General features: G+C 42.5%; 1 protein-coding gene across 10 annotated transcripts in view; it reads right to left on the bottom strand.

Annotated features, from left to right (window-relative positions):
- Positions 1 to 24115, bottom strand: part of NCOA7 (nuclear receptor coactivator 7) — a 167338-nt gene that overhangs the window by 118413 nt on the left and 24810 nt on the right. For 7 of the 10 annotated variants that reach the window (XM_073337228.1, XM_073337227.1, XM_073337221.1 and 4 more), the window contains exon 2: positions 9548 to 9678. In XM_073337228.1, the coding sequence (XP_073193329.1) occupies positions 9548 to 9597 (50 nt within the window). In that variant the 5' untranslated portion in view covers positions 9598 to 9678. Of the gene's footprint in view, positions 1 to 9547; positions 9679 to 14964; positions 15070 to 24115 lie in introns of all 10 variants that reach the window. The other 3 variants (XM_073337224.1, XM_073337223.1, XM_073337222.1) reach the window with 1 other exon arrangement.

Genomic DNA, 24115 nt, shown 5'->3' with positions numbered 1-24115 from the left:
CTAAATAGACAAACCAGGGGTGAAAGTAAGTTGAGTGACTTACCAGTACTCTGGGACCAGCTCTGGCCCCCAGAAGGGGCGTGGCCTAGGGTGGAAGGGGTGGGGTTGAGGGGGTCAGAGCCAGCCCCAGACCACCCTGTAAGGTAAGTGCCCCCCGCCCCCCCACCGGGGTAGCAGCAGCAGCCCGGGGCTCCAGGGGCTATTTAAAGGGTCCGGGGCTCCCCTCTTCTACCGCCCCGGTCCTTTAAATAGCCGCCAAAGCCCTGAAGTAGCAGCGGCGGGGCTCCAGTGGCTATTTAAAGGGCCTGGGCGGTAGAAGCAGAGGAGCCCCAGGCCCTTCAAATAGCTGCCGGAGCCCTGCAGCTACTACCCCAGGGCTCCAACAGTGGGGCTCTGGGGGCTATTTAAAGGGCCCACGGCTCCCCTGCTTCTACCGCCCCGGTCCTTTAAATAGCCGCTGGAGCCCTGGAGTAGCAGTAGCAGGGCTCTAGTGGCTATTTAAAGGGCCCGGGCGGTAGAAGCAGGGGAGCCCCAGGCCCTTTAAATAGCTACCGGAGCCCTTCAGCCGCTACCCCAGGGCTCCAGCAGCGGGGCTGCGGAGGCAATTTAAAGGGCCTGGGGCTCCAGCCACTGCTGGGAGCCCCAGGCCCTTTAAATTGCCTCCTGGGGAAGCCGGGCTGCCCCAGTACGGTGCACTGGCTCTTACCGGTACGCTTTACCGGGGCGTACTGGCTTACTTTCACCTCTGAGACAAACACACGACACACTGGGACACCCAGAAGGCTAACGTTAACTTAATGTTAACTTTCTGGGGTGTAAATCTATCCCACACTAGCCTGCCATGCACTAAAAGTTTCCTAGTGCACTTTAATGTCTCCTGCTTTGAAACAGGAGTAGATTAAAGCGTACCAGGGAACTTAGTGTGCAGCAGCAGAGCCCACACAAGTATTAAGTGTTCAGCAGCAGACTAGCGTGGGGTAGACTTATACCCCAGGTTGCCGTGAACTAAATGGTTGTATAGTCAAGCCCTTAGTGTGATTCTCTTCTATCCAATTTAACGGCAAAACTCTCACTGACTTCAATAGTGCAGCTTCAAACTCCTAAAGCACATGCCTAAATCCTATTGAGTCAATGGGATTTAATCACGTGCTTAAATGTAAGCACATGCTTAAGCACTTTCCTAACGTAGGGTCTTTATTATTATTATTTTAATCATTCATAATTCCACAAGTATAAAAATCAAATTTTAAGATGTTAGCCAACCACTAATTAGTGGCTGGGGGGCTAAGGGGAAAAAAAATCCTTCCTCCATGGGCATGCTATTGCATAATTGTTCATTACAGGAGTTTTAAGCCTTACACTGAAACATCTGGCATGGGCCACTGTCAGAAACAGGATACCACACTAGATGGACCAATGGCAATTCCTAGTGAAGGGTGTGTGAAATTTTTAGGACAGCAAATTTACTGGCAAGGGATAATACTTTTGGTCCACAGGAAGTATTTCAGTTTCCTGCCGAAACAGGTTATTTTTGCAGGCACATAATTTACTGTTGCAGACCAAGCTGGTCCAGAGCCAGGGGTCCAGGTTCCCTGAATCTGTGTTTTCATTACCTGCCCTCCCATGGAGCTTTGTCCTGAAGGAGGCAGCTTTAAGTTCCATAGACGCACCTGTGGAAGCTGCAATGAAGGGGTGCTGAACCAACACATCCCCCAGGTACTTTGGCTATGCCTCCTCCATTGCCAGCTGCCCAGTTTGAGGGTTGGGGTAGTGGGTAGGGGATTGCAGTTACCTCACACCACCATAACTTTCACCACTACAACCTGGCAGACCTTCCACTGTTGGGGACACTTACTAAGGGACTACTCCAGCTTCTGCCACAATGCCCACATTAGTAAACCAACTACAACAGGCCAGAAATACATAATAATATTCCCAATTTAAAAGTGGTGTAAACGAGGCAGGGATCTTAACAGTCTTGCACAAGACCGCAGATGGAATTAGAGAGGGGAATAAAATTCAGGCGTTCTTGACCACAACACCTGCATTCAGACCTTACCTCTCCTCCAGAGCTGAGTTGTTTTGTCCTTTTCCAGTATTTTTGATGCATTCTCTGTTGGGTGAGATTTACAGGCATATTGCCCTGCTCATCAGGAACACAGAGTCACAAAGATTTCCTGAGGAGACATTCCTAGATGCATTGTGCGAAGTTTCTTTCTTTTATTTCTTTTTGGCTGTGCAATCACTTCCCAACTATACTAACTGAAATATCTTGTTGATACTGACTTCTAAAAAACTAACCGTAATTCAAACACTGGCAGGCTTGCTACCAGCACTTAAAGAAAATTGCTTTCTTCCTTAAAAGAAAGAATGTGGAAAAAAAGGCAGCAGGGAGGCTGCAGTGTCATTTTAAAGGACAACTGTGAAGAAAAAAGTTATTTACTACTCCATTATCATGTGCAAAAATGGCCTTAAAGATTTTATTCCAAAACAAGAGATCTTTCCATCTGCTTGTTTTATTAGATTAAAAAAAATATCAGGTACGGATTTCCTTCTTTTTCCCCATATCCTATTGGCATTCTCTAGCAGTCTGGGAACGACCAGAGACTGAAGCTGAGCTGCAGTGATTCAAGTCCCCAGCTGAGGGGAGATAAAGATCTTGAGTTAATTTAATTTACTATGGGAGCACAGGAAAGTTTGTTTAAGGTCAACATTCTCCCCCCACTCCCATCCCCTTTCAACTGATTGCCAGGGGAGCTGCAGCTCAAGTTTTAGGGTCCAGCAATGTCACATTCACAGTCCTCCTAAAGTTTGCAAAGTCCCCCAGGGGAAAAAAAAAGGGAAGTCAGGACCTGATCATTCTAATGTGTGAAGAAAACCCAGACAAACATAGAACTTGATGTTGATTTTATACAGGGGTGAAAGTAAGGCAGTACGGGCTGATACAGTGTACCGGTAAAAAGTGGCCGCCTGTACCAGCCCTTACCGCTGACTCTAAAGCGCTGCCGCAGCAAAAGGACCCAGCTTAGAGCACTGCCACAGCAGCGCTTTAACGTCCCTGCCCCTTTTGCCCCCCCGGCCACTGACAGCCAGAGCCCCAGGTCCTTTAAATCGCTGCTGGAGCCCTGGATGGAGCGGGAGAGCTGGCTAGGGGACGCTGACACCCCGCAGCCCCACCCCTTCCACCCGAGGCCCGCCCCTTCCGGGGAGGGGGCCAAAGCTGCCCCCCCCCACATACCAGTAAGAGAGAAATTTTATTTTTACCCCTGATTTTATATATCACAAAGAGCAGTAAAGGATATACATGATTTTGGGATTTGGCTTGGTTTACAATTCAGTCTTCATGCCTCTTCTTATTAGGTTGCCATCATAGCACTACCAAAGCTTGTATTCCCCTGCAAATATTGTTAGGTAAATTGTGGCTTCCCAAACATTTGATTGAATGAGAGGCTAACAACAACAACAACAACAAAAAAATGAAACAAGACAAAACAAAAACAAACAAAAAATCCCCTGCCACAACTCTGTACTACTGAATGTTTGTTTATTAAGTTGCCATTTCTCAATGCTAGGATTTAAACAGCTTCATCTTGAACTTAAATTTCATGGAGATCAACAGAATTATTTGTGGGGTTCCCTACTGCAATTTGGCTGCACCTAGTTTTCTGTAAGGTGAAGTTAACAGGACAATAGTACACTGGAAAGGCTATTTTCAAAACTGAAAAAATAAAACTGCAATATTTTAAAATTAAAATCTTAGATTCTGCAGAGTACAGAAAGAGCCTAAAACTGAGGAATCAAACAACCCTATTGTTTTCTGCTGCCCTCCCTTACGTCTTGATGGCCACTAAGATGTAATGCTATTTAACTATCCCAATGACAAGATCAGTTAAATTGTGCAATATTACATAACCGTAAAGATCTCCAGGGACAGCTCTGAGACTCTTTCTATGGTGGAGGAAAATGAAGACATAATATATTATGACTACTATAGCACCAACTCTTATCAGAACTGTACAGACTTCTGCATCAAAGCTGCATTATGTACACTGTTTACACACTAAAGGAGGGACAAGTTCAGTTTTTCCTAATGCTTTCTTTTTAAAGGCAGATAAAAGTCACCAAAGGTCCCGTTTAGAAAGGCAAACAGAAGGTCACTGTATGCTTACTGCATAACAAGTTAGTATTGCACATATCTTTCAGGATAAACAATTAGTGAAAATCAGCTTTGAAATCTCTTATGTACCACAGTATGTTTTGAAATTAAGTAATCAAACACTTTTTGCTCTGTATGTTTATAATGGTGCCGCAACAGAATTCAAAACTCTTCATTCTAATTTTCTCCCTTCTTCCCTTTGCTAACATCTCTTTACACTAAATGTGGACTATTCCCTGGTCTCTCTTCCTTCACTCCCTTCTCACTGTGCATGGTCACTAGACATACAGCACTAAGAATCTCTTCCTTTCCAGAAAACGGCCCAAATGACCCAAATAAATACTCCCACTATCCCCGCACCTAGTAACAATGTTTGTTCTGCACGCCTATAAGGTACCTACTCAGTGAAGGCACAGATATCAGTATAAACTCAGTAAGACTGCACAAATCAGTTGTTGCTTGGACTGCCCTGAAGAAAAACGTGTATGTTGGGAACGTAGTCCTGTGACTGATTGCACAAGTAGTGCTTAGCTAGTTCTTATACACACTTTTATCCTGTTTTACACAAAGGCTATCACAGAACTGCAAAGAGCTCCACGCTGATAATGTAAAACCTCACCGATAGTTCAGAAATCAGAAGGACACAGTTCCCAAGTTAAGTGCTGCCTCAAAACCTCCTAAAACCTTCACATTCCAAACCCACTTCCATAACAGATTTTTTTATGCAGTAATTAGATAACTGCAAACTGTCACATTTTTCAGATTTACACATACAATAAAAGTTATTCTTAATAAATGCAACAGCAATATGATGTAAGCAATGAACTGCAGATACCACCTATCCACACTAGAGGATCTTCTGAGTTTAGCAAAGCCCCTTACAAAAATATAAGAATTTCTTATAGTGCTGTTTGTGCAGGTCTAGACAGTCTTCAATATCTGAAAGCTAAAGCCATTGTGAAAGGGATTCAAAATATTAAATATATTTCATTAAAAGAACACCCTAAAAAGTTATATAAAACTTTATATAGTTATATAAAAGCTCTGGAGCTATGTACTGATACAAGGCACGCTAGCAGGCAGAAAACTAGCTACAACATTTCTGCTCCCCATAATATCACAAAGGTCTAAGCCCCAGACGTTCCTTTATGGTATCTCTTAGGCCAGATCTACACTAGGAAATCAGGTAGGTATAACTACATTGCTCAGAGGTTTGAAAAATCCAAACCCCTGAGTGACGCAGTTAAACCAACCTAACCCCCAGTTTAGACAGCGCTAAATCATATAGCTACTGCTTCTTGGGGAGGTGGTATACCTACGCTGACAGAAGAAGCCTGTCAAGTGTAGACCTGCCCTTAGCATCCAGAGCTTTATCCACAACTACATGGAGAAATCTTCAGTTATAGGACAGATTATATGGGTTATAAATATTCATAAATCTGAACAAGTTATATATCTTTAGTCATTTTTTTGAGAATGAAACGTCTTTGGCATACATGCCATTGGTCACAATAATGGGACTAAAATACGATACTGTTTATAGTCTGAATAGCAGGATACTGAGTTAACATTTACATCCCTGTAAGATGATCTAAACCATTTTTGTTATGTAAATAAGATGATACAAGACAATATTTCCCCCACAGTAATTTATAAAATTCCAACTTCTGCTGTATGTTGGCTTTGAGACTATTCATACTGCAAGGATAAACTGCCTAGTCACTATGCCTTAACAGTAGGTGGAAACTTTCCATTCTGAAAACACATAAAAGACTGGGGACAAGCAGATGATAAAAAATACCCAAGCTTGATATACCTGTGTAGATGCATTCTATACAGCAAGTTTCTTACTTCTTCCAAGCAAAGGTGTTGATGCTAGAGGATGAATGTGAAAATCTAACCACTGATTTAATATTTCTCAAATATTTTAATTACACTGTCAGATACTATTATAAAACAAAACTATCTAAATAATCAACTCCTTCTTTACTTACAGATTCATAGATTAGAATGGTCACTTCTGGCCTTGGAATCATTTAATCTGGATACCACGGGCCACAGAACTTCCACAAAATAATTCCTTTTGAATTCAGCCGATCTTTTAGAAAAACATCTAAACTTGATTTTAAAATTACCAGTGACAGAGAATCCACCATGACCCTTGGTAAATTCTTCTAATGGTTAATTACCCTTACTGTTAAAAATTTTCACCTTATTTCCAGTCTGAATTTGTCTAGCTTCAACTTCCAGCCATTGGATTGTATTATACCTTTCTCTGCTAGACTGATGAGCCCCTTTATCAAATATTTTGTTCCCCATGCAGGTATAGACTGTGATCAAGTCACCCCTTAACCTTTTCTTTGTTAAACTAAATAGATTGAGCTCCTTTATCACTATAACTAAGGCTAAGATTTTGTCATGGATATTTTTACTCAAAATCATGGACAGGTCACAGGCAATAAAGAAAAATTCACGGAAGCCCGTGACCTGTCCCTGACTTTTACTAAAAATATCTATGATAAAATGAGAAGGGGCTGGGCAGTGGTGGGGTGGCTGAGAGCTCTGGGGCCCCCACCACCCATGGGGGCTCAGAGCTCCAGGTCCCCCTGTCCCTCCGTGGTGGCAAGGAGCTTCAGGGTCCCTCTCCCATCCCCAATGGTGGGGAGTTGCAGGGATCACTCTGCCGCTGTCGCCGCCACGGCCGGGGACTGCAGAGGTCCCCCTGCCCTGCTGGCCAGGGAGCTGCGGCGGTCCCCCTGTCGCCCGCGAGGTACCCGTCGCCCACAGAGGCCAGGAGCTGCAGGGTACCCTCGCAGCCCATGGTGGCTTAGAGCTTGGGGGCCAGCTGCCTCAGGATATCTCACAGCTGCCCGTCCTGCGGGAAGCAGCGAAACCCTGAAGCTCCCAGCTACCGGGCCTGAAGTCATGGAAGTCTTTGGAAGTCACGGATTCCATGATTTCCGCGACCTCCATGACAAAATCATAGCCTTAACTATAAGGCATGTTTTCTAACGCAGTAAAAGCTGTTTTATCCGGCACTTCACCAACTGAAAAGCTCTATAAACCGGCATTTCTGATCTTCACTGAAATTCCCGTTTATAGTCCAGTTGGTGTGGGGCCAGCAGGGGGATGGGGCATGGGAGGGGGTGCGGTGCACGGGCTCTGGGAGGGACTTTGGGTGCAGGAGGGGGCTTGGGGCATGGGAGGGTCTGCGGGGTGCTGGATTCGGGGGTCACTCACCTGGGGCGGCTCCCTGCAAGTGGCTCCTAGGTGGAGATGCGGCAGGCAGCTCTGTGCGCTGCCCCTGCCCTGCCTTGAGGATTAGCTCCGCAGCTCCCACTGGCTGAGAATCGCGGCCAATGGGAACTGCGGGGACGGCACCTGTGGGCGGAGGCAGCGCACAGAGTCGCCTGGCGTGCCTAATGAACCCCAAATCATTTTCATCCTTATCCTGGTTTAAAAACCCCTGTGTGGACTCTCTTATTTTGGTTGAAGAGCGGCTTATTTCAGGTTAGTTTACACCAAGTCCCAAATCAATTTAAGCTATTTCTTTCTGTAGACATGGCCTAACTTACAACAGCCATTTCTTGTCAACCTTCTCCAAGTAGTCCTCAGTGTCAACCTTCCTCTCAGTACAGGAATGGAACTTGTAACTCCCTCCACAGCCATCCCATGCATCAACCAGGATATGGAAGAATAGAAGCTAGTGTAACTAGTACCCTAATGATCACTGCCTCTTGCAAACAAAGAGGATTTTGGTATGTGGAACACATAAAGCCTTCATTAATTTAAGGGGTCCTGAGAGTACTTCCAGACTTTGGAAAAGGGAGAAGAGAACTACTGCCATAGCCATCACTCAGAAACTTTTCAAAGCTGAAGCTCTGAAATTATCACTACTATGAACTTCCACATGACTATTACTTCTACATTCCATCTCACATTAACCTTAGGTTTTGGCTAAACAGCAACAAAAAAATTGTTGCACCCCTTTTTCCACTCCTGTTATTAGGGAGGGGACCTACTTTATTACAAGTCCACAAAACACATAGTGCAGTTTTTGGTGTAGTTGGTTAACAACAATTAGGGTTGGCAGAATTTGATTTTTATTTTTTTATAATTTCAACAGATAAGGTCAATATTTTTTTAAGTATTTTTTTTTTATTTTTACTGATTTAAAATTGCACAAAATTATGTGTTTAAGCATTTGTTCCTGATTTTTATTCATTTAAATTTTCAGAGTAGCGGGAAATTATCAGGAGAAGTCAGACGATAATTATTTAATATCAGTACATGCTGAGATTCAAAAAGGTAAAACCTTATAGACATTAAAACACAAACTGTCAACAGCCAATGTCAAAATATACCAGGTAAATATCCCTAAATCAAACTCTAATAAGTTCTCAAGCAGCACTTTTCTTACTATGCCTATCTGTAAATTTTGATTATTACTGACAAATATTTTTTCATCAGTTTCTGTACAGTGAAACAGATGTTTACTGATAACAATCTACCGTAATCCTTCCAAGCCTAACAATAATTAAGTACAGACTGGAGAGGGAAGGTGGAAAAGCAGCTCTGTGCTGGACTTTCCTTCCCAGTAATGTTACAGCAGCTATTTGTATATCTCTGTTTGAAAGCAGAGTGAAGAATTTTACTCTCATATTTTTCAAACAGACTAACTGAGCTTTGGCACTTTTTCTCCCATACAGCTCATCATGGATGACTATTTATAAAATGTTTATTATATTAACAAAGAATTATTTTCCCAGCAACTCATTTTTATCCTTAAAAAATACTTGCCATGGCTCCAAGATAATAAAAGTAGTTGGCAAAAATATAATGTTGTCTTTATAGACAGTAATATAATCTAACTATTAGAGTAGTTTATAAGTATTAGCATAGAACATCATCTCATCTTTCAAATTATTAGGGTGATGATCTCCCATAATTTACCCACCTTCCCCCTATGAGAATGTACTGCTGAATCGTTGTCTCTTTAAGAATCTGAAGTTAACAAACTTCTGTTGTGTTACAGATTTACAGTCACTGCAGCTTTATCCAGTTCACCTTAAACAGGAGCCAGGCAAGTTGCTAATATGAGATTCAGAGCATATTGCAACTAAGTTCAGTAACAGCTCTGTACTGGAAGTAACATTTATAACTGGTATTGCAGCGCTGCCTCCATTACCCAGAAACAGCAGGAAAAGGACAACAAATCATTACTCAAACTCAAGGGGGGAAATGCAGATAGAAAATCCAGCTCCCACTGAGGCACCTGTGGATTCATAATTCACTAGATTATAATTTTAAAATGTGAAAAACAAGACTATTACCGATGGCAAAGTCCACAGGTACGTTTTTATCAGCACTGAACTAATTATGTACACTTACCGGGCAAAATAGCCTGGTCTCCGCTCCTTCTTCTCCTCCTTAGTCTCCATGGTATACAGTGAAAAGTGCCAGGTGAGTGTTTGGGGTTTGTTGCTCTTTTTCGCAGTGCCTCATACCCATGTATAGTCCCCCTGTATTTATCATTTAAAAACAAAAAAGAAGTTCATAAATCAAAATGTCAATAACTTCTGCAGCAATTTACAGTGCGGAGATAACATGCATAGCCCCATGACAAATGGCAGTAAACTTTAACCAGTGAAAACATGTCACATGATACAGACCTATTGTACCAAAAACACAAGACAATGAATATGGTTGGGCAAGTCACTGCAGAAAAATCATATCTGAGATTTGTTTGTTTTTGTTTTTTAATGAGGGAGAATCAGAGGGAATCTGAAGAGATTTTGATATGAAAATCAGTGACAGCATTTACAGTGGCATACTACAGGGGATTAATTCAAAGAGCTGTAACAATGTCTTAGCAGCTTGTAAATATTTTATCCTTTACAGATTTGTAAATTGGTTGTATATACCAAAAAAGCCCACACTTCTTTTGTTTCCCAGTTGTGACCATAATGGTCCCAAACTGCCGAGATATCCTATAATATGAGAAGCAAAAATCTGAAATAATAATTTAAATTGCATTTACTGAAAAATGCTGACAAAAGCAACAAAAAAAACAAAAAGTTTGAGTAGGGGCCCACTGACAATTCAACTTGAAATAGTAAAAAGCAATCTGTTTTCTCTGTAACAGCACAGGTATTTTTTTGTCATGCCTCATTAAACCAATATGGAAAATCACAAATAAAGATGGCACAGGTTGAACCTCTCTAGTCCAGCCCCCTCGGGACCTGACTGGTGCCAAACCAAAGAATTTGCTGAACCACAGGAGGTCAATGCGGAGTTCCAGTGGGTCTCCATAGGCATGGGAAGTAGGGGTATGGGAGGTGCTGCAGCACCCCCCAGGCTTTGCGCCCAGCATAGCCTCCCACTCAGGGGCCCTGCTGCCACCCGGGGTCCCGGCCACTGGCCCCCTGCCTGGGGGCTCCAATGACAGCCCCAGGTCCCAGCTGCCAGCCCCTCGCCCAGGGTCCCAGCCGCTAGCCCCAGGTCCTCACCCTCCCTCCTGGAGCTTGAACACCACAACTCAGCTGTTCACAGCGCTCCGAAAGTGCTGGGAGGAAGGAGGAGGAGTTGGGGCCACCAGCGCGCAAGAGGTGCGGGGTTAAGGGGGCACAGGGGACAGCTTGGCACTGGTGGATGCTCCACACCCACTGATTTTTCCCCGTGGGTGTGCCAGCCCCGGAGCACCCACGGAGTCAGCGCCTATGCCAGACCACGGATGTTGCTGGACCAGGGAGTGCAGGATTAGAGAGGTTCAACCTGTACGCTGCTTGCAGATGAATTGTAGCCACCTTGAACAAGGAACCAGTGACTTTTCTGGGCTGTATGAGAAATGAAAAATACACCTAAAGAAGGTCAAGATAACATCCAAAGTTTTAAACTATTGCAGATTAGCATATCAGTTTTGGCTAGATATCTGTTTATGGCATTATGCATTGGAATCACAGCTTCTTTACACAATGCAGGACCAAGGCCCTTTTAAGCCAGAGGGTAGGATTTTCAAACGGGCTCTGCACTAGAGCTGGGCAAAATATTAATTGGAGCAGGGACTCAAACACAGGTGTCCTCCCCTCCGCCTGACTGCCAGGCTATAGTATAGAGTCATTCTCAATGAATATTTAATTATTTACACAAAATGGAACTGCTTCTACAAAAGAGGTTCAGAGACACCTATCCCAGACTAGCTAACAAATAGCTTCGTGGTTAGGGCATTCCCCTGTGACATGGGAGGCCTGGATTTAAATCCCTGTTCCAGACTTGGAACGTGAACCTGTGTCTTCCACATCCAAACTGAGTGCCCTAATTACTAAGCTCTTAGATATGCGGGAGGCCATACACTGCTACTCAGCACTGGTCTAAAGCTGCTCCCGCTGAAGTTAATGATAGGACAATGCCATGCGTTTTTGAAAATCCCCATCAAAGCATCTCTGGAGCAACTCTTTTTCCAAGAGGCTATTCTGTTGGACATGCGCTCACTTTCTCACACAAACATACACAGATGGAAGTAGTAATTTAATTGGGAGTAACTTTCCCGCAGTAGATTAGATTTTAAGGCCAGAAGGGACAATTAGATCATCTAAGTAGTCTGATTTCCTGTATAACACAGGCCGCAGAATATCATCCAGTTACTCCTGCATTGAGCCCAATAACTTGGGTTTAGCTAAAGCACATCTTCTATCAAGAGATGGAGAATCCACCACTCCCCTTAATAATGGGAGACATACAAATGATTTGCCATGTAAGCAACAGAAAATTTACCCCTTAGCATAATCTGTTCCCACCAGTTTTGTTTCTGCATTAAAATCACACTCTTCAAACTAGCAGTCATCTATCAAAGTAAATGTATCCAAAAGAGGTCAACTTGACTGAAATACCAAAGAAGAAGATATTTGGTAGCTTGTAATATTATATTCTATCAAAATATTTGGCATAATTTTCCCATCCCCATATAATGAGCACTGAACATCACCAGCCCATGTTCCTCAACATGTACTGCATCAGAATGCACTTTCTATTCTTACAAACTCTTTGTGGTTAACTGAACATATTCCAAATTAAAATCTTCTTTCTATACAGTTATCTTATGCAGTGGTCATCATTGCAGTCTGCTAACAGCAATCATTATAAATCCTAAATTGAATTAGCTAGATTAGACAGATTTACCATTTTAAAAAATGCTGAAAAATCCCGATCAAAAGTGCTCTGCAAACGAAAATGTTGCAAAGTCTTCAGTAGGATACTAGGATCTTTGTGACAGTAGCATAGGAAAAACACCATAACATGCCATTCTGTCCCAGATACTTATGGCCCAATTATGCAAGATGCTGAGTGCCTCCTGAAAAATTAGGAGCACCCTTGCATCCAGCCACTTTGGGAGGCCCTGAACAGCTTTCAGAATTAAGTCCTAAATACTTAGATGTTTAAATGTAAGGAAATAACAGTCAGGTTTTTTTGCTTGTGCTATATTTAGAGTCAAGCCTGCACTTGGAGGTCAAGTACCATCTATCTAGTAAATTTCAAGACATTCAAGTGCAAAAGGAGCCTCTTCTTCTCTAACTTTGTCTACACAACAGGTAGTAAAAACAATTATATTCTGTGCAGTGTCACGTAGTAAAGCTACACATGAGACTGCAAGTCCAGAGGCTACAATTTGCTTCCCATTTCAGCTCCGTACAACACAAACAAAAGAAGCAGAGTGTATCCCTTCGGGCAACTTCAAAATCAAGACTAAATACAATAAAAGTGCAGTATTCTATTCAGGATAAATGGACTACCCTGAAAATGGGAACATAACATATAACGTGGAGATGATGTAAGGGCATTCAGATAAAATTGAGGAATTCTTAAAAGAGAAGAAAAGTGTCTGTTATTTTTTGTCTTATTGTACTGAGAGGGAAATAATGAGTTCATCTCAAGCATTGTTAGGAATTGGCCCGATCAGTGAAAGTTCACATATAACTGACTTCATATTGTTTAAGTTCTACGTCTATTGTTTTGTTTAGTTTTAAATCTTAGCTCACTTTCTCAGAAAGAAATTTCTGAGAACAAAATACTAATGCATCTTAAAGGTATGTTGTAAGGTTAAAATTTGTACTTAACAAAAATTCCTTCTTAATGTTACTAAAGAAACAGAGTTTTTAAACTCTATTTTAAAAATATTTTTTAAAAATCCAATTTAGTTTTCACCATTTATGTTTGGAGTTTTTGCGCTTCACTTGAACAAGGAAAACGAAGTAGGCGAGAGGTTCTGAAATTTTTTCATAGCACAAATAGCGATATTGTCTCATGGACCATCTCCTATCATGACCATATAGCACCCTACAGTAATTACTAACAAAAAACAATAGCTGGGAAAGAAAAGCTTCAATTTCTGGTTCTCATGCACTAGTTCAATGCTGCAATGATTTGGTTACAAACACTACCGGGGAATGTTTAGTGCTAAATAATACACATTTTTACTTGAAATTTTAAAACATATGAAAATTCTTAAATCAATTTTTATAACTTTTATTAAATAAAGAAACCCCATATTTTCCACTCTAATGGATAGTGTCCCTTCAATACTGTCAGAAAAGAGATTAGATTAATTTAGGTTAGGACAGATATTTAAAAATCCACCTCTTGTAGTAACCAGATAAGGATTGGATCATGAAACTTCTATGGAGGTCCAAAGATAATATTTTTATTAGGGAGAAAGATACTCAGATTCCCAAATACTGCCAGCATGGCCCAGGCTCAAAAACACAAGCATGACGGAGCTGAATCGGTCTTTATAGGTATTTCAGATTCAGTGTTATTTCCCACTAAAATGCACTTTTCAATAGATGGGAGAAAATTTCTATTTAATGACTCTGATGATGCTAGGGTTTTTTTTGCTTTTTGTTTTGTTTTGTTTTGTTTTTTGGACACAATTTTCTAAAGAGGGAAGATCTGACTGAATGACATACATTTGATATCAAGATGAATTATTGCTAAACTCCATGTTGAGAACAATTAAATCAGTGTTAAATAACATAGCCAAATAAAATATAAACCAATATGAAATATTTAAAACTATACTATAAATTTGGGTTAGTTATGTGTTTAGCCTTCTTGCTTTCAATTTATTTTCTTAATATATAAGTAGTCCTCTAACCCCTTTTCATTGATAACTTTGAACTGAATCTCAGGGACTCTTATTTTCTTCCTTCTTTTAACCTCTCAGTCTGTCTAGATGAACTAATTGATTTTAAACAACAAATTAATTAAACATTAAGAATGTTATTTGTGTTCCAAGTCATTTGTTTTCTTTAAAGAAATCTGTTTGGTGCCACTAGTGTAACAACCTATAATCACTTTTTGATTGGCTGTGCAGCAGTAGTTCTCAAGCATCAAGTACTATTTCTCTGAGCTGTGCACATTGCTGATGATATATTCAACAATATGAGTACGTAGATGAGCATGAATCAGATTCTGGTATTTTGATATAAACCAAAAGGGGTACTCCTCAATGGTGTTGTAAGTGCTGGTGGATCACAGGGGCCGTTTCAACAACAACAACGTGGGATGGTCAGGAAAGGTGAATGACATGCACACCTTTTGGAACACAGGTCTGTTCGGAAAGATGCGAGCAGGGACTTTCTTTCCAGACTGCAAAACAACCACTGATGCTGTCGAAATGCCAATCGTGGATCTGGGAGATCCAGCCTACCGCTTGCTCCCATGGCTCATGAAGCCTATACAGGCATCCTGGACAGCAGTAAGGACCAGTTCAACCATAGGCTGATTAAGTGCAGAATGGTGGTGGAATGTACCTTTGGACGTTTAAAAGGTTGCTGGCGTTGTTTGCTTATTAGGTTAGACCTCAGTGAAAGCAATATCCCCATTGCTATTGATGCCTGCTGTGTGCTCCATAATCTCTGTAAAACAAAGGGAGAAAAGTTTCCACCAGGATGGAGGATTGAGGCAGATCACCTGTTAGCCAATTTTGAGCAGCCAGACATCAGGGCAATAAGAAGAGCACATCAAGGAGCTCTGCGTCTCTCTGAGGCTTTGAAAACCAGTTTTAACAATAAGCCAGAATAATGTGACCCTTATCTGTGTTGTTCCTTACCAAACTGTCCCCTCCATTGCATTTTCTCCCCTGTAAACTCCACTCCCACCAACCACCGTGTGTTGAATGAATAAAGAGTCTTTTCTCCTCAATCCATAAAGTTTTATTATGCACACAAACACACAGAGACAGCAAAGGAAAGTAAGATAACTTTGGGCAAAGGGCTGATAACTCTATAGGCGGGGCGGGGAGAAACAAGGAAAGTTTGCTTATAGGTGCACTGCAATAACAATCAAAGGTGTGGGAATGGGCACCTTCTGGTTCTTGTAACCTCCCCTGGTGTTGAGTGCAAGGGATACATGACTTTTCCCCCACTCTCCCGCCTCATAGGATGTGTAGGGGAGGAGGATGTAGAACTGGACGATGATGACAGCAGGTTCAATATAGGCTGCAGAGGGACTCTAGCATCCAGCTGCCTTTCTTGCCTCAACATGTCTGATTGCTCCTTCATAATCTGCAGCATCCCTTTCTGTGTGGCATGCTCCTGTTCCCTGCATGGTCTCCTGTCCTCCCTGTCCATGTCCAGCTTCTCGGATAGTGTAATCCTCCATGCTCTGAGCTCCTTCTTGTCACTCTCAGAGGTGCGCATTAACTCATTGAACATGTCCTCTTGAGTCTTCTTTTTCTGCCTTCTAATCTAGGAAAGTCTCTGTCCCGGTATGGAGGATGCGCCGACAGACAAAGTTTCAGCTGCAAGGAATCAAAGCAAAACGGTAGCATTGACAGTGCATACATTGTTTCTGGTGCAAGATTAATTTTTTTTTATTAAAAAAACACCCCTCAATACATTTCACTGCAACCCACAATGTAATCACAACCGCTGACTATTGCAAGAGTCTGTTTGCTGCTCCAGCCATGGTGAGTAAGGCCACGAGGCATGGGTGAGAGGTCTTGTGCTGTTGCTTTTGTGAAGACATCCTTGGGATCACAGGTTGGAACTTGAGAAAAGCCCCCTTTCCCCTAGCAACCTGGATGGTGCTTGAGGACAGGCACCAGTGTAAAGCCTCCCCCCAGTAGATTGATTTTTAGAAAAGTAGCACCAAGGGGTGAGGGGAGGGAGACAAACAGGAAGCCGTCACTCCCCCCCCCCTTTTTTTTTAATACAATGCTGCTTGCAATACATGGTGATCCCTTCCAACCACAACCATGGCAGTTTGGGAAAGCGTGGTTGTGTGACCCAGATTTCACCAAACGGGGGCAGATTACTTGTTGAAGCGTTTGCAGTTTAAGGGCTAGCAGTGAACATTTCCCATTTCCCTTAGGTGACCCTATGTGATATCACTCTCCTGCGGGTAACAGAGGCGGCACGAGAGCAGATTCTGCAAGTGTCTGGGTATAGCCCTGGTTCTTATGCTGCATGCTGCAATGATGCCAACAGAGTTAATACTGGAGTGGCGCGAGAAAGTGTCCTACCAGGACGAAATAAGGCAGCCCTTTCCAGAAACCTTCTGCAAAGGATTGCAGAGTACCTCCATGAAAGCTTCCTAGAGATCTCCATGGAGGATTCCCAGGCGATCCCTGTGCAGATAAACAGTCTTTTTTTGGAGAGCACCCTCTGCATAGTTGGAGTGGCAACCAATACCCTCTACATCTTCTTTTTTGTTCAGATTAAACATAAAAAATAGTAGCATGTAACCTCTACAGTTTGAATGGAAATGTGTACTCACCAGAGGCGCCTTCCCCACCATCACGCTGTGTTGCCAACTGGTCCTGTGAAGGGATGGGCTCCAGAGTTAAAAACAATTCTTGGTTTGCCGTGCATTCTCCTCCTCCTCAACAATGTCCTCCTCATTGTTGCTCGAGGTCTCCCGGGGCTCCTGCGAGGTATCCATGGCGAATTTTGGGGTAGTGGTGAGGTCACCGCCGAGAATCACATGCAGTTCCTCATAAAAGCAGCAGGATTATGGGGCAGAACCAGAATGACTGTTCGCCTTCCTTGCCTTCTGGTACACTTGCCAAAGCTCCTTTATTTTCACGCGGCACTGCTGCATGTCTCTGGTTTAGCCCTTTTCCCCCATTATGCCCCATGCAATCTTGGCATAAATGTCAGCATTTCATCTGCTGGATCAGAGCTCTTCCTGCACAGACTCTTCTCCCAACACAGCAATAAGATCCACCACCTCCTGTATACGCCATGCTAGAGCACATTTGCGGCCTTGAGTCTCCAAGATCAGCTATGCTGGTGAACTTGCCACGCAGATCAAGCAGAAAATGAAAATTCAATAGTTCCCGGGGCTTTAACAAGGGAGCAGCTGTTTCCTGTGTACCTGGCTGACATGCAGTGGAGTTGAAAGTGCTTTCCAGAGCGGTCACAGTGGAGCACTGTGGGACACAGTGGAGGCCAACTGATTCGAATTACAAAACGCAGTGTCTACACTATCCCCATGTCGACTCAAGCGCTATGCCTCTCGCGGAGGTGGAGTACGGAAGTCGACTTTACAGGCCACTTAGGTCAGTGGAAGGGATTCAGTAGTGTAGACACCCATTATTAGATCAATTTAATGTGGTTTATGTTAACCTAAGTTTGTAGTGGACCAGGCCTAACCCATACAAGAGCTAGCACTTTTCTCTCGTCTATGTCCCACATTACTGTAATATGTACATGCTTTACAATCTTCGTTGCATGTTTCCTGACAAAATTCTTGAGAGGTAGGGAAGTGCTATTATTTCCATTTTACAGATGGGGAACAGAGGAACCTGGAAACTAAATGCCTTGCTGATGTCATACAGGAAGTCTATGGAAAAGCAGGAAACTGAACCCAGGTCTCCAAAATCCCAGCTTAGCATGCTAACCACTGGAACATCCTTCTTTCTCTAGGTTCTCCAACAAACAATGGAAGACATGGCAAGTCTGAGCCTACATTTCAACAGCTTTCTGAATTGCTAGCACAGAATAACCACTATATTATTAACTGGAGGATAGATACATTTGATTGCTTCCTATTATTGTTAGGAGACCTGACTCAAGACTCTATTGTATTAGTTATTGCACACACATGTAACATAGAAGAGAGATTCCCTGCTCCAAAGAGCTTATAGTCTAAACACATGGTTCTGTTTGAATCTGCTTCCTTGGAAAGGACTATATTTGAAATGTAAGAAAACATGCAGGGTTTTATTTGTTTCAATGTCAATTTGACACATATTAGGACACTGTGATAGCAGCAAGGATATTGCCAATAAAACAGCCAGAAAATAGGTAGCAAAAAGGACTCAACATTATAAAAATGTAGTAGTAGTCTGTGTGGGTGGTTGGGGGGCAGGGTTCTTAAAGAAAAATTATATACAGCATTTTGAGAATGATCTTGAAATATGGATCAGAGTGAAAAAGGGAAGAGTTCAGCAAGCTAGGGCACTGCAAGTAAAGAGTAAATACTTCCACCATTTTACTAATTAGGGACATGATCCTGCAACTGGCTTCAAGAGGGCAGATCTCTGTGTCCACATGGAACCCCATAAAGTCAATGGGGCTCTATGCGGGTGCAACAATCCACCTACACTGTTGCAGGATTGTGATAGAAGAAGCTTATTCAATACAGACTTATTGTGAAGCAAGTAAGCTTGGAATGTGAGGATTCTGATTTGTTATCAAGTCATGGAAATGAGAATAAGGTTTACATTCTGTAGTTTACTGGGCTGAAGCATATGTATTATCAAGTCTTTAAAGAAATATTCATTTTAACATGCCTTTCCATTTAGTCAAACACTACAACAAGCAGGTGTATTTTAACACTATACCTGCAAAGCGAAAGGCAATGGCAATTTTCTTTAAGTTATTCAGCAATGACTGGACGAATCAGGTTTACTTTGAATTACTGTCATGATCAACTAGTTCATTTCATTTGCTGCTATCATAAAAACCCAAGTAGAAGAACAACACTGCAGTGTCTCCGGATAAAAAGGCAACAGAAATGCATAGCCAGCAAAGATTAGAGTAAACCACAGCTTATTTAGTTCTTTCTTCAGGCAGAATGCTGCAATTACAAATGAGATTGGAGGCTTATAAGTAACCTCCAGCACAGCCATATAATTTAGCCTGAGCTATATTTTATTAAATTAGATTTAAGTGCCTTGAACAATAAATGCAGAAGTTATTAGAAGGTTACCTTAAGAAAACCAGGGAATTTTTACCCTCAACTATGTAATCATGGTACTAAATACCATGTGAATTTTAAAGAAATTTCCAAAACACAAATATGAATAAGCTCTTTGTCTTTGCAAAAAGTCATGGTCCAATCAGCTTACTATCCAGTTTAGACTACACCAGGAAAGCTTCCTTATTGTGGTGAGATTGAGTCTGCTCATGCAATCCTTGCTCATGACAGTAATCCTTACTTATGCAAATAGTTCCATTGATTTCAATGTGTTTGGGTGAGTAAAAGTTGAAGCAGCAGGCCTACAGTGTTTCTTGCAATGATACTGCACTTTTAAAATCTAATAAAGAGGTTTTCAACCTGTGGTCCACAAACTATGTCTAAGGGGTCTGCAGAAGGTCACCATTATCATAGAACACTTGTTTTCAAACTGGGTTCCGCAGATTATGTCCAAGATTTCCAAAAGAGTCCATACCTCCATTTGAAATTTTTTAGGGGTTCACAAATGAAAACAGATTGAAAACTACTGATCTAATACAACTCGAAAACACACCGAGAAATAAAAAATTTGAAAATGAATACATGGAAAAGATTTCTGTGGAGCTTTTGTTCAAAATAAACCTAGCTGGGTATCAGACCAATGCAGACTTGTATTTCTCTGGCTAAATGAAGACAGAGATATGCTATGGTAGCTCCATCTTGTGGGATCGCTATACCTTCTACTGAAAACCAGAATTAAAAGTATGTCAACACTGTTTCCAATCCAAAGACATGATCCTGCTTCCAGTGGACATAGCAGAAAAACTCCTATTGACTTAACTGAAAGTAGGATTGTGCCCCAAATCAAATCACTATGTTTCCTCACAGAACATGAGTGAGTGAATAAAAATGCAAGGGATTCCACGCTGTGAGTAAAAATGGTATTTGTCAAAGATAAAAACATCCTGATTTAATCTCCTGTGCCCTTAATACTTGGCAACCAAACACCATCAAGTTATTTTCCACATGGTGCAATACATCATGGTGTGCAACTCAGTTGTTGCTGTTTGAAAAAGACTGGAAAATAACATGGTAATTCATTAATAGGGGGTGAGCTGTATAATATTGAAGGTAAAAGTAGCTCTCAACAGACAATCTAAATTGTAAGGGTTTTGGCAAGTCTTACTGTAGAAATTAATTCCTATATAGGTTTAAAGGGAATCTTCACCCCCTTGCATCTTGTGTTTGCATGTACACCAGTGCAAAGCTCGTGTAAAACACCAACACACTTTTTTGGTAGCATTTCACATCCATGTTGCACAAGCATACGTGGCAACACAAGGCAATGCAGCAAAGAATCAAACCCTCTATTCTTTACAAAGAGAAAACTCTAGTGTTTTCTTCTCAGATATCATATAGGAAGATGAATGTTCCAGAAAAATCCTATATAACATTTTTATAAACAGAATGAATGATATACTTCTTAAAGTCAACAGGACTACTTGCATGTGTAAAGTGATGCATGTGCATAAGCGTTTGTAGGACTGGGGCTCCAGTTAGTTCTCAAATGTTGAAAAAACACTACAGTATTTATTTATTTAAATTAAACCCGACAACATTTCTGTGCAATAGCATTACCATCATTTTACAGATGAGAAACTGAGCCCCAGAAAGATTAAGAGATTCCCCTTCAGATCATATTGCAAATCTGTGACAGAGCCACACACCTCTTAACTTCCACTTCTGTGGTTTATCTCCTGCTCCTTACTTCCTCTCCTGCTTCTAGCATTACACATTTTGAATTAAACCTGAAACCTGAAAGTCCTAACAATATCTCAAAGGCTATGCCTCCGCTCGTAGCTAGAAGTGAGATTCCCCTGCTCATGTACACATACTTGCAATAGCTCTGATTGAGCTAGTGATCGTACAAATAGCAGTGTAGCTGAGGTAGTATGGCTCCAACGTGCTGCTCTGCAAACGTCTTAAAGTGGAATTTCCAATAAAGATGCAGTGGCATCTTGTTCTCACATGGAATAAGCTGTAATACCCCCAGGAGGGGAAAGTTTTGCTATTTTGTAGCGTTCTAAGATGCATCCCAAAACCCACTTAGAAGTCTCTGTGAGGATAATGGCTGTCCACATTATCTTTCTGCTATGGCAACAAAGAGTCTTGGATGGGTTCGGTTTGGTTCTTTGTAGGTAGAACGCCAGAGTGCGTCTGACACTTAGGGAGTAAAGTCTCCTGTTTTTGGAAGAAGCATGGGGTTTCGGAAAAATACAGGTAAGTGTATTGACTGATTGGAATGGAACTCAGAAAAAATCATGGGGAGAAATTTAGGGCTCCTAAGGGAGCCCTTCTCTTTGTGAAATACTGTATAAGGAATATCTGCCTTCATGGCTCCTAGCTCAATGATCCTTCTTGCTGAGGTGATTGCCACCTTCATGGACAGGTGGATCATAGCACATGTACAAAGGAATCTGATGAGGTTCAATAAGGATAAGTGCAGGGTCCTGCACTTAGGACGGAAGAACCCAATGCACAGCTACAGACTAGGGACCGAATGGCTAGGCAGCAGTTCTGCGGAAAAGGACCTAGGGGTGACAGTGGACGAGAAGCTGGATATGAGTCAGCAGTGTGCCCTTGTTGCCAAGAAGGCCAATGGCATTTTGGGATGTATAAGTAGGGGCATAGCGAGCAGATCGAGGGACGTGATCATTCCCCTCTATTCGACATTGGTGAGGCCTCATCTGGAGTACTGTGTCCAGTTTTGGGCCCCACACTTCAAGAAGGATGTGGATAAATTGGAGAGAGTCCAGCGAAGGGCAACAAAAATGATTAGGAGACTGGAACACATGAGTTATGAGGAGAGGCTGAGGGAGCTGGGATTGTTTAGCCTGCAGAAGAGAAGAATGAGGGGGCATTTGATAGCTGCTTTCAACTACCTGAAAGGGGGTTCCAAAGAGGATGGCTCTAGACTGTTCTCAATGGTAGCAGATGACAGAACGAGGAGTAATGGTCTCAAGTTGCAGTGGGGGAGGTTTAGATTGGATATTAGGAAAAACTTTTTCACTAAGAGGGTGGTGAAACACTGGAATGCGTTACCTAGGGAGGTGGTAGAATCTCCTTCCTTAGAGGTTTTTAAGGTCAGGCTTGACAAAGCCCTGGCTGGGATGATTTAACTGGGAATTGGTCCTGCTTCGAGCAGGGGGTTGGACTAGATGACCTTCTGGGGTCCCTTCCAACCCTGATATTCTATGATTCTATGATGTTGCCGTAAGTTCAAAGGGTTGACCAGTGAGTGTTGACAGGACGAGGTTAAGGTCCCGTTGAGGCGTAGGTTTAATGACCAGTGGGAAGGTCCTGATCAAGCCCTTCATAAATTGCACAGTAGCCAGATGTGTAAAGACAGAACATCCCTCCATCAGAGGGAGGAAGGCATTAATCGCTGCTGCGTGTACCTGCAATGAGCTAAGGGCCAAATCTGAAGTCTTTAATGAAAGGAGATAGTCTAGGATAACTGGAATGCCCACTGTATCAAATGAATGTTACTGGCCTTGTGCCCAGGCTGAAAAGCACCACCATGGAGCCTGGTAGCAGGCTCTGGTAGAATCTTTTCTACTTTGTTTGAGGATTTTCTGAATAGGGACAGTGAATGAACATTCTATTTCTGACACCCATCCAAATGCCAGGCCGTGAGGTGGAGTCAGCCTGGATTGCGGTGCTTGATTTCCCTCCTGTTTTGCTTAGGAGATCTTGAAATGGGTGGATCCTGATTAGTGGGCATGAGGACATTGTTAGTAGTTCCATGAACCAGAGTTGTCTGGACCAGGAGAGTGCTCAAAGGATTATGGTGACTTTGTCATGACAGATCTGCTGTACAACTTGTGGTAGCAGGGGGAAGGGAGAAAAGGCATATCTGAGGTCAACCGTCCAGGAGAACACTGCCCTGGGAATCATGGTCTATGGCTCCCCTCGAGCAATAGTTGGGAAGCTTTCTGTTTGTTTGGGAAGCAATGAGATCCCAAAGCAGTGTACCCCATTGTGAAAATATGTTGGTTAGAACTCTGTCGTGGATCTCCCATTTGTGGTCTGCGTAGAGAAGCTTCTGCTTAACCTGTCTGCCAGGGAGTTGTGAACACCCAGGAAGTTTGCAACCTGTTTCATAATGTGGTTTCTGATGCACCAATTCCAAAGCCTGACTGCTTCCAGGCTGGGGGACAAGATTTTGCCCCTCCCTGTTTGTTTATATAGACCACTGTGGTGATACTGTCTGATATTATCTGTACATAGAGTGAGTGTTTGAGGGGAAGGAAGACCTTGCACACAAGGTGGATCTTTCTCAGTTCCAGTAAGTTTATGAGTAGTCTTGCCTCTCTTGGGGTCCAGGTGGGCACCCCACCCAAGAAAGGAGGTGTCTGTTAAGATGGTGGCCTTTGGTATAGGACAGCTGAATGGAGTCCCCACAATGGCTTTGTTTGGGTTGGACCACTATGCGAGGGAGGAGAGAACTCTGGTGGGATCAGTGACGTTGGAGTTGATGCAATCCCTGTTTGGTCAGTAGGTTGAATGGAGCCAAGCTTGCAAGTACCGTAAGTGGATCTGGTGAATGGCATCATGTAGGTGCATGTGGCCTAACAGAGCAAGACACCAGTGCATTGTAGTTCACAGTCTGCGTGTGCTGAGATAAGAGATAAGGTTGCTCAATGTGTAAAACCTGTCTGTGGGGAGAAATGCTCTTGCGGAGACTGAGTCCAGACTTGTTCCTATAAAAATTATTGT

This window comes from Lepidochelys kempii, chromosome 3, assembly GCF_965140265.1.
Source record: "Lepidochelys kempii isolate rLepKem1 chromosome 3, rLepKem1.hap2, whole genome shotgun sequence".
Taxonomy (NCBI): domain Eukaryota; kingdom Metazoa; phylum Chordata; order Testudines; family Cheloniidae; genus Lepidochelys; species Lepidochelys kempii.
The sequence above is the reverse complement of the archived record's forward strand: the minus strand, read 5'-3'. Positions and strand labels throughout refer to the sequence as shown.